A 10,992-nucleotide genomic window follows, 5' to 3' on the forward strand; every position below is an offset into this window, starting at 1 on the left:
CATTTTGCCCTTTCAAACACGTCTTAAATGGTTATGAGATTTTTATTAACCATTTTAATTAAAATAATTAATCCAATATCCATAAATGCAGAAGTGTTACCACCATTAAAGCAGCAATTACAACAATTCAATCTCTTTGACTTTGTGGCTGTAATGAAGGAGGAGACTTATAATATATCATATTTTACTTTTTTAAATGTAACAAAATATTCAATACTGAGGGAGGCAGAATCACCATATTCATCACCCACTAATAATTTCATTGGGAAAACTGTGCATGTATAAGCGTTGCACAATTGTTTTCATGTGCGTGTTTTGTTTTGCTTAGTTTTTCGGCAAAGCAGTAATCTGTTCTGATTATCTAACACTCAATGCAAATTACACAGCAATGTTAGATTATAATTGCAAATTAGACCAAAGTTCCAAAATATTCCATTCAAGTGATCTGTCTGGGAATAATTAGTGCTACATTCTGCACATCTCCAAATATATTTTCTCATTTGCATTTATGCATTTAACATTCACTTTGATTCAAAGCAACTTCCAGTGCATGTAATGTATGCATTTCACTATTATGTGCGTTTCCTGAGAACTGAACTTTCCACGACCTTTGTTTCGCTACCAGTGTACTCCTAAGTTAAGCTATCAAATAAATACATGAATAAATATTTATAATATATGAATATTATTGCAATCTTTGCAAAAACCTTCACTATCTATTTCTGTAATTTTTTTTTATTTACTTTTGTATTGTCACTTTTGCATCCAATGTGGAAATAACAGGGCAGTGTTTGTGCACTGCATCTTCTTCATTCACTAATGTATGCAAGTCTCTAGCTATTCGTACAGTGTCAGTGCCATGGTCTTTAATAAGATAGCACATTTAAGCCTACAATTAATTTTCATGTGCATGTGACGTTACTCCACAACAAGAATTGAGCACAGTCATTAGCCAATAATAAACCAATATTGTGTAATACCAACCCATCTAAAAAAACTGTGCAGGACACAGAAACAAATGCATTGAAAAACGCAGTATCAAATAAGAAAAATATCATGATAAATGGATGTTCAAAATAAATGTTTTTCTGTTTTTAATTTAATCATTTGAGTTATTGTTCACATTCCCTCAAAACCAACATCTCCCAATAATACTAAAAATCAAACATCTACAGTTATTGTAAGAGTAACAGAATTTGATTCAAATCCATGGATGTCACATCTCTTTATTATAATGGATTTTCTTTTAATGATGCAGATATTTTCGGGTCAAAATTAATGCACTGTATAAAAGTGCCCCAAAAAATCAATGTCTCCAGGATTGCTCAACAACACATTACAGCACAGACCTTAAGTGCAATTCAACTACAGGCCAACTGATCTTTCACTAGAATCACAGATCAGACTCTCACCCACTAAACAGAGGAATTTAACGGTACTCAATCATGTCTGATCGTTCTTTTTATTAGATGACTGGGCATAAACAGAACAGGAAGAGCACATGGTCAGGGAATGAACTGCATTTCTCTTCATATAGTGTGTAGGTGTATAACTGTTTGTACACTATACACTAACCTGGTTGACCAGCTCGTTAAAATTAGTGATGAGACCAGCACGGAGAGATGATTTCTCTTCTACTGAGAGAGTACTTGATTAGAAAGAGAGAAATAGAGAGTGTGACAGATAGAAAGGAGATTGTCAATACTGAATCGAGTGTCCCTGAATCACAGAGGAAAACAGGGACACTAAAAAGTATTTGGTCACTCAGGCCACTTTTTAAAAATGTATGAATGTCATTGCATTATACAGTAGGTAAAACAACTATATCAATACAAGTGACATTTATTTTTAATAAAGATAGCCAAAGCACACTTTTTCAAGCAAAATGTTTCACAAAATAAAAAGTACCAATCACTCAATCACTCTACCATGCAAAAGTACAGTAAGGTTCTTTTTTTATTATTATTATTGACTGCATAGGCATTTATAATTTTACTAAAGATTTCGATTTAAAATAAATTCTACAAAAAAAAAAAATATTAAGCAGCACAATGTTTTTTTTAAACTAATAACAAAATTAAATTTTAAATAAAAGAAAACGTTCTAAATTCAAGAAAAAAAGAAAACATTAAAAAAAAAGCTATTTACAATTGTAATAATATTTCACATTAAGGTTTACTGTATATATATATATATATATATATATATATATATATATATATATATATATATATATATATATATATATATATATATATATATATATATTTTTTTTTTTTTTTAAATCTAGCCTTTGAGATCATGATAGACTTCTTTAAATGTTCTGTAAATAATAAAAAAAAAGAAAAATCAACCTAACAGACCTCAAGCTTTTGAATGGAACCCTTCTATTTCCTATGTTTTTTTGTTTTTGTTTTTTAATGTAAAATCTGTACAGCAACAATGGCACTAAAACCTGAGTACACATTGTTCTAAGCTGAAAAAAAAAACCTAGTACACCTTTAAAGACTGAGCACTTTTGTTCAGCAGAGCTAAAATCTCCAGCGGGTCACTGACTAACCAGAATTTGACTGAAGAGTTTCTGTGAATTACAGCAGGGTGACAGAATCGAATTAATCAGGGCGTTCACCGGAGGCCACAGGGGACATAAGCACTAAAGTAAGAGTCTCTCGAAATCGGCTGCTCTGTCACTTCTGAGGGCTGGAGGACAAAACCACAGAACAACCGGACAAATAGGTTTTTAAGTACTGCAGTTAACTATGCTCGACCCCTTGATACCGGGACTGTCCTGTTTGATACAATATTATATCGTAATTCCATTTCTCACAATATGGATTGATGTTTTTTTTATGTGCTCATGCATATAATTTCCAACAATTAAATTAACTGAGCCAAAGGCATGAGAAACAGAAACCAGTATCTCACATGTTTCAGTATAGTGATTTAATTATGATTGTGATGCATCAGTCATTATGTATTTGTGTGTAGTACACATAAAAAGATTACTGTATAGTGATGTGTGAGATAGTTGGCAATACAGAGCTCTATTTCACGTGACTTTGTATATGCGTAAGCATTATTTTTGAAGAACCAGAACATTCATAGCATTCGACCTGACAGAAACACTAAAAAAAGATCCTGTGAAACAACATTGCATTGCCTGAGGCTCTGTTAACACCAAAAACAGAAACCACACACTGGCCACAGATGTTAGCCAGTCATAAAACTTGAATTCAGTCCTCTAGCAACAGCAGCTTACGTTATGAGATTGTTCAGAGTTTGGAATGTTTGAGGAAATTCATTGTTTTTGCAATTCCATCTGGTGCTGCAAGTGAAACAAAAATGCTTATAACATCTTTAAATACTTGGTACTTTAGAGGATTTTCACTGAAATTAATACCTGTTTTTAGTTTGATATTTAACAATGAAATACAAGCTTGACTAAATTGTAAATTAAAATTTATTAAACAATTAGAGGTTTAAATAAAGCAAACAACAGGGGAAGAAATGGTTAATCCCAATGCATTTATGCAGTGTTTTGCATTTACAATTAGGATACAAAGAAAAAATGCTGTTCAGCTAAATAAATATGACCATTTTGAAGGATTAGTCACTTAGTCATCAGTCATCAGCCATCAAATGAAACATTTTGAAAAGCAACCTGGATTTTTTTTCATGTCTGCAGTTCCAAATGACACTAATTTAGTTACATCAATAATGTAGAAACCACTGTTAAAAAAAAAAAAAACATCTAAATTATATTAGACCGTGATTTTCTTAATGGGATGTTATTAGTTGTTAGACTGTGTTTTTTCTGGTCTGCTTTGACATAAATGTGATAATGGTTCTACTGTATGTGGGCGATGAAGACATTTCTGAAATGAACATCAAGTTCATCTCTGAGTTACAGAGACAATCTTGATAGAAAGTCTAGAAATGGTGATGAAGAACCAGATTCACTTACTGGGGTGCAACTCTTCTTCAGTAGCGATCGATGCCATTCTTGAAGGACAGCTAGCCCTCTCACACTGACGTCCAGCAAGTGATTATTAAAGATGCTCTGAACAAGACCAAAGAAAAGGAGCGAGAAATGAACCTACAAACCCAAAAACAATCAAACTTTGGGCTGAAGTGAAAAGTGATACTTTATTCTGTAAATAGCATAATCCATTGCAATGATTGAGGTCTGTAATATATTTTAACGGAAGAAAACAAAAAACTGCAATATTGTTTAATATTAATATTTGTTTAATAAATAATATTATTTATTTTTTACATTTTAAAATAACAGTTTTTTTATTTTAAAATACTTTCAAATGGAATGTATTCCTCTGATGGCCATTTTCAGCAGCTATTTCTCTAGTTGTCACATCACCCTTCTGAAATCATTCTAATATGCTAATTTGGTGCTCAAGAAATATTTATTATCAACACTGAAAATAGTTGTGCTGCTTAACATTTTAGTGGAAATAAAGATTTTTTTTTTTTCAAAATTATTTGTTGAATAGAAAGAAAAAAACTGCATTTATTTAAAATAGAAACATTTTGTGAAAAATAAATGTATTTACTGTCACCTTTGATTAACTTAATACATCCTTGCTGAATTATTAATAATCTTTTTCCAAAATAAGACTTAATAACTTTTGAAGAGTAATGTATTAGTACTATATTTGTTTATTTATTTATTGATTCAATATATGAATATATTTCACCATTTCCCTTCCCTTTAACTTTTGGCATGAGGTGACATGAGATGAGGGGGAGTGTCTGATATTTTTTTATTTATTATTATTTTATTCATTTTTTAAAAAGTCATTTATGACATCACTAGTGGCACAGAACTTACAGGCGTCACTTTTAAAAATATGTAAATAAGTGGATTTATGCATTTCCTGAGGTGAGGTGAGGCAAGTTAGGTTAGCGAGGCTAAAGTCTAACACTGAATAATTAAAGGCTATTCCACACTGGAATGAGTTTCAAGGTTTAATCCAGCATGCCATGTCCGGAATAAGAGCGCGGGGAGCGAGGAGCAGGCCAAGGGAAGCTAATGCTCATTGATAAATATGTAGTAGCAGCTGTGTTCAAGAGGGAGCTTCTCCACCAGGCTCTGACGCAGGACCCCCAAACCCCCACACTCCCACACTCGGCTGCTCAGAGACCAGGGCTCATTCCACTCTGCCAGATAAGAGTCCATACAGAGACCCATTTTCTACACAAGACGATGAGCAAAGGGTCATAAATTACAGAGGATAATCACAAAGAAGAAATTTTCCTTGCATAAAAAAAGACAAGAAAAGAGAGGGTGCATTACCCAGTATGTGCCAGGTGAATATCATATCAATAGACAGCTGACAAGTAAACATGACTCAAAAAACCGACTCGCTGCCTCTGCCTAATTCACCTCAAGGTCAGCTAAAGCACCATTTGGGTAGACAAATAAGCTAAATGAGTCCATACAAAGCAGGCTGATTTCTTTGGGTGACAGACCAAGTGACAGAAGGTTGGCTCAAATACAAACAGATAAGAGAGGCTGATGGGACGTGACAGACATTCTTATAGCGCTGCAGTCGAAGTCGACGCCTGCAGGAATCATTGAAGGAAAAGAGTCTGCTGATACGTTGGATTGCACTCCGTTCCTTTGCAATCCTATTTCATGCTAAACCTCAATAACGAAGGAGTCTGTGCCAAGTTTGAAGGCTTAAAGGATTTGAGAGGACATCTACACCACCATAGCCAGTGCTGTATGACAACACAGGCGCTGCTGAGCCCCCCTCAGGGGACGTGAGGGGTTATACTGGCCAGGCCTGAGGGTCCACAGACACCTCATTCTCTGGAAAGAGCAAGAGAAGATTTAGTCATACACAACCACAAGAGCAGAAACTGGGATTTCTGCAAATCCTGGAGATTTTTTTTTGTTTGTTTTGTTTTTTTTTCTAAAAAGGTATGTAAAAAGTACAGAGCTGCACTAAGTTAGAAAAAAAAGCAGTGCAGGAGTTTTTAAGTTTTTTTTTTTTTTAAGTCTGATAAACTGATAGTCTGCCCACTATTTTTTAATCTGTACTCTCAGTTTGCACCCATAGATTTGTAACTGCGCCCTTAACTTAATAATGTCTGAGGAGACCTAATGATCCATGTTGGATTAATTATTACAATTTTGGGGTCTGTCTTTTATACCCTCTAGCCCCACCAATGGGTCAAAGATGCACTGACGTTTAATCTAATAACTTTTAGCCTACAAACAAAATGTTTTTTGTTCTGGTTGACCTAAATTTACATTTTGTATACTTGAATTCTTTGAACATCATCACAAAAAGAATATATATATATATGTATATATATTTTCCCTTCGGACCTTCTTTATGGGTAATTTATTTAGTGCCAGCCAGATTAGAGAAGATAGAAAATCACTTTACAGCCCATTTATTCTTAAATCACCCTATTAATGATGTTTAAATTATATATCATATAATATTACTGAAAATTATAGTTCATTTTAAGCATTTCCCTTTCTTTGTGTTCCAAAAGCTTAACCCAATAGTTTATCACATGCTAGATTTTTGATCAGGCATTGAGGAAGGGGTAAAGGATTCTGAAGGGTGATATTTCAGTAAAGATACCAGAATTTTCGTCAATAACAGCTGTCTATATATATTTTATTTATTTATTTAGAGATGGCATGCACTGAAACTTCACCGCCCTTCATCTATTTTTTAAATGCATGTTACAGATCTTATAGTGAACAACAAAAGTAACTTCTTCTGTTTTAATCGGGAATAATTTGTTAATACCTATACTTCTATCTGTTTTATTTAACAGCATCAAGAGTGGTGGAATTTTATTTACTGGTACTGACCCTAGTCCTTAATCAGCCTTCTGCTCCTGCTGCCAATGAAAACTCATGCTTAAACCGAAAAATATCATGCCCCGGGACAGCACAGTCTCCACTGTAAACAAAACAAAGTGGTCTAAATGTCCTCCCCATATGCCTTTGTTCAGCATCTGAAAGTTGGCCAGATTTTACAAAAAATAAAATAAAAATGGAAACGTTCACTTCTAAAGACAAAAAGAAAAACTCAGGGTGTTTGTAAGGAGATAAGCCATGGCATGTAACAGAATTACACACCCTGCGTTCAGAAGCATTTAACCTCTGTGCGGCTCAAAGGTCATTACTAATTCATCTGCAACCAGTATGAAGTTTAAAATATTAATTTCACATTTCAAATAAATTAGCTCATGTGCCAGTGCAGAGGATGGAAGATAAATTGCATGAATTGTATATTATTATGAAAGTGATCTGGATTTAGTATGCAAAATCAGTGCCCTCCTGGACCACTTAGACCAGTGTTGTTTGGTTCGCAATCACTGGCAGCACATGACATCCCTTAAGAACTGCTGCATACTTCACTGGTTTAAAAAGCTTAATTTCATATGTTATTTTGTAAGAAAAGTGCTCATAAATAAAACAGTGCCATGGCATGAATTGCAAAATGAGTCCTGACAGCTAATGGCCATCTGGTGATGAGGTCAGCCCACAGCTCAGATGGATCAGCCGCCAACAAAATCTCCCTCAATGTCACGGCCCAGTGGCCGAGAAACCACAATGGTCTATTCTACTATGTGGCACATTTTTTAGTGCACATCATATGCCTTAAAATATTTAGGAAAAAATATATAAAATCGTTTAAAACAGACAAACTGTGGATGAAACCTGCAACAATTAACCTACTTTCAAACCATAATTTTGATTTAAACAATAGGTCTATGTAATATTCATATAGGGGACATATTGTATTAGCCCTATACTTAAAACATGACAAAATATTTAAACTTATAACATTTTACATTACATTTAGCCTACCTATTTTATCTCACATTTCTGTAAAAAGTTTATATCTCCTAGTTCAGACTTTATAACTTGATTTACTAAGGCTTCAGACAAGTAAAGTATTTTTTTTCAGGGTTGGAGCTAAACTTTGCAGGACATCAGCACTCCAGGACCAACGTTGCCCACCACTGCTCTACAAAAACACAGCACTGTCTTGTCCTCCATTACACCTGCTCCTCTTTCCAGATCCCTCTCAACAAGATGAGTCTGTTGGCATGTATCTAGCACAGCATTCAGGATTTAAAACACGTTAATAACACATTAGTGTGATACCCAGACTAAAAGATTATTAAATGTTTTTAAATGGGTCAGATGGTATGTTTTTTCCTTTGGTTTCTAAACACACACACATACATATACACACACACACACATATATATATATATATATATATATATATATATATATATATATATACAGTATATATATAGTATATATATAGTATTAGTCACACTTAGTCACACTTTAATAACATTGTGTATGTGTGTATTTGTTTGCAGTTACATTTAAAAGTTAATGCACAACAGAAATGGCCACATTATTACTCTACCCTCAGTGGAAATGTGCAGCAGGTTAGAAACAGAAGATGGATGAAATGGCTGTCTGTACTCGAGCCAAGACGATTATTTAATCTCTCTGAGGGGAAAGTAATTGTTATGGAGGCTCTTGTGGCGTCTAGCTCTAGGGGTGAGCGATATGACCAAAATCATAAACAATTTAGAGACTTATATATATATATATATATACACATATATATATATATACACACACACACACATATATATATATATATATATATATATATATATATTTCACACTGAAGGCATCAAAACTTTGAATTAACACATGTGGAATTATATACATAACAAAAAAGTGTGAAACAACTGAAAATATGTCATATTCTAGGTTCTTCTAAGTAGCCACCTTTTGCTTTGATTACTGCTTTGCACACTCTTGGCATTCTCTTGATGAGCTTCAAGAGGTAGTCACCTGAAATGGTCTTCCAACAGTCTTGAAGGAGTTCCCCGAGAGATGCTTAGCACTTGTTGGCCCTTTTGCCTTCTGTCTGCGGTCCAGCTCACCCCTAAACCATCTCGATTGGGTTCAGGTCCGGTGACTGTGGAGGCCAGGTCATCTGGCGCAGCACCCCATCACTCTCCTTCTTGGTCAAATAGCCCTTGATGCCTTCAGTGTGACTCTACAATATTCATAGCCATGAAAATAAAGAAAACTCTTTGAATGAGAAGGTGTGTCCAAACTTTTGGTCTGTACTGTAAACATATATCAACATGTAAGGTAATTCAAAACAAACAAATTGCATTATATTAATGTGCAAAGTTGCTTTGCTTGATATAAAACTACTCATACAAATATATTTTTGACATGCCAGGAGCTTCAACTGACGTGTTTCACAAATTTTTTTTTTTGTAAAAGCCATATAAAATATTGTTACCTACATTCACACATTTACTTCTATTGCACCACTAATCTGCTCATATTGTGGCCGTATGTAGCAGATTCTCACCAGCAGCACTGAGGAGAAGCCAGGCTGGGTCTCCCATTGGCGAAGCTGCTCCTTTGCAAGCTTCAGCACAGCTGTGTCCTGACTGGTGGCCTGGGTCAAAGCCTGCAGCACCACTGAGCTGGCGCTCCCGATGTCCATGAGGTCAAGTTGTAGACACAAACGGAGCACACAATACTGCTAGTTTATTATCTTAATAGTCTAGAATCCTGACAAATCATAGTTAAAATTGCTACCCATTGTAGTATTTTGCTTTCATGAAACATTTAGAATAATATAGGAGCCTTATATAATATTATATATTTAAATCTAAAGGCAACAGTGTGCTGACCTGATGGGTAAAAGAAAGTTCTGTCAACTGTTCCTAAAATCCTGGTGAAAATTATACAGAAATCAACATCTTAAACCCAGACTTTTTAATTTCACAGAGGAAAATAACATCAAGTTGGAAATCTTTGCAGTGCAACTCTGCCCCCTATTTGTGCAAAACATAAACTGGCAATGTTTTTCAGCAACCTGTCCTGAATCATGCCAAAAACAAGACTGGTACAGCAGATGGCTTTAGAGGTTTCTCATCTCATGGACAAACAGAAATTTGCAGGTTAAATGGCATCCATGCTGTGATAGAAACGAGTCCCAATTTTTTTGTATTTTTATATATAATATGAAACAAAGCACTGTAGAAAGAATACAGTTTGTAAGCAATGCTTGAAGTACAAACTCATAGTCAGTTATTAGAGCGATAAGCAGGACTACACTGCAAGCATGCACAAAGGTGTTTCAAGCGGAAGGGGGCAGCTGCGATTTGTTAGTTCTGGGCATCTTGTGCATACAGATTCAAGCACTCTAGAGATGGTGCACACATCTCATCTGAATTAAAATAAAAGTTTAGCTCCAAACCCAAATCAAACACAACTGAACAAGCTAATCAAGATCTTCAGGATTACTAAGGCTACAGACAAGTGAGGTTTTTTTTTTTTCAGGGTTGGAGCTAAACTCAGCAGGACATCGGCACTCAATCGATGTTTCCTACCCCTGTGCTAGATCATGTGCAAACTATAGAATGTAGGTTAAAATCAGGGAAGAGCACATGATTGTTTACTCCAACAAAAAAGGTCAAAGGATCTTGCTTTGGGTTCAGGTGCTTTAGCAGAATGTCATGTGGATTTGAGGTACCGTGACATATATTTCACTGGCCTTTAAAACATGACATTTAAGCTGTGATTAGAAGTAGCCTATATATGTCAAACACTGCAAAGTCACAAAAGACAAATATGACATGGGATCAAGGCTTGGTTGCTTAGCCCCTGCTGGCAGATGTCATAAGCACACAATTCTGGGGGACAATAGCATGTTTTTACACTGAAACACAAAATGCATTGCAAGAAACATGAATCTGTATTATAATGATACACTTACCGGCCTGCTTATTAGGTACACCTGTTCAATTGAGGCAAGGTCTTTACAGGTGATCTGTACCTGGGGCTCATCTAGTTGTCCTAGTCTCCACTGTCTCTCAGGGCTGTAGAGGTCCTTTCTAGGTGCTGATCCACCATCTGGTCTGATCTGGATACAAACTGGATCT

General features: G+C 35.1%; 1 protein-coding gene across 1 annotated transcript in view; it reads right to left on the reverse strand.

Annotated features, from left to right (window-relative positions):
* Positions 1 to 9,631, reverse strand: part of ipo11 (importin 11) — a 121,867-nt gene extending 112,236 nt beyond the window's left edge. Inside the window, 4 exon segments of the mRNA XM_052564316.1 lie at positions 1,576 to 1,648; positions 3,965 to 4,009; positions 4,011 to 4,060; positions 9,411 to 9,631. Coding sequence (XP_052420276.1) covers positions 1,576 to 1,648; positions 3,965 to 4,009; positions 4,011 to 4,060; positions 9,411 to 9,548 — 306 coding nt within the window. The 5' untranslated portion in view covers positions 9,549 to 9,631.
* Positions 9,632 to 10,992: the final 1,361 nt, after the last annotated feature.

Source organism: Carassius gibelio, chromosome B8, assembly GCF_023724105.1.
Source record: "Carassius gibelio isolate Cgi1373 ecotype wild population from Czech Republic chromosome B8, carGib1.2-hapl.c, whole genome shotgun sequence".
Lineage (NCBI taxonomy): Eukaryota > Metazoa > Chordata > Actinopteri > Cypriniformes > Cyprinidae > Carassius > Carassius gibelio.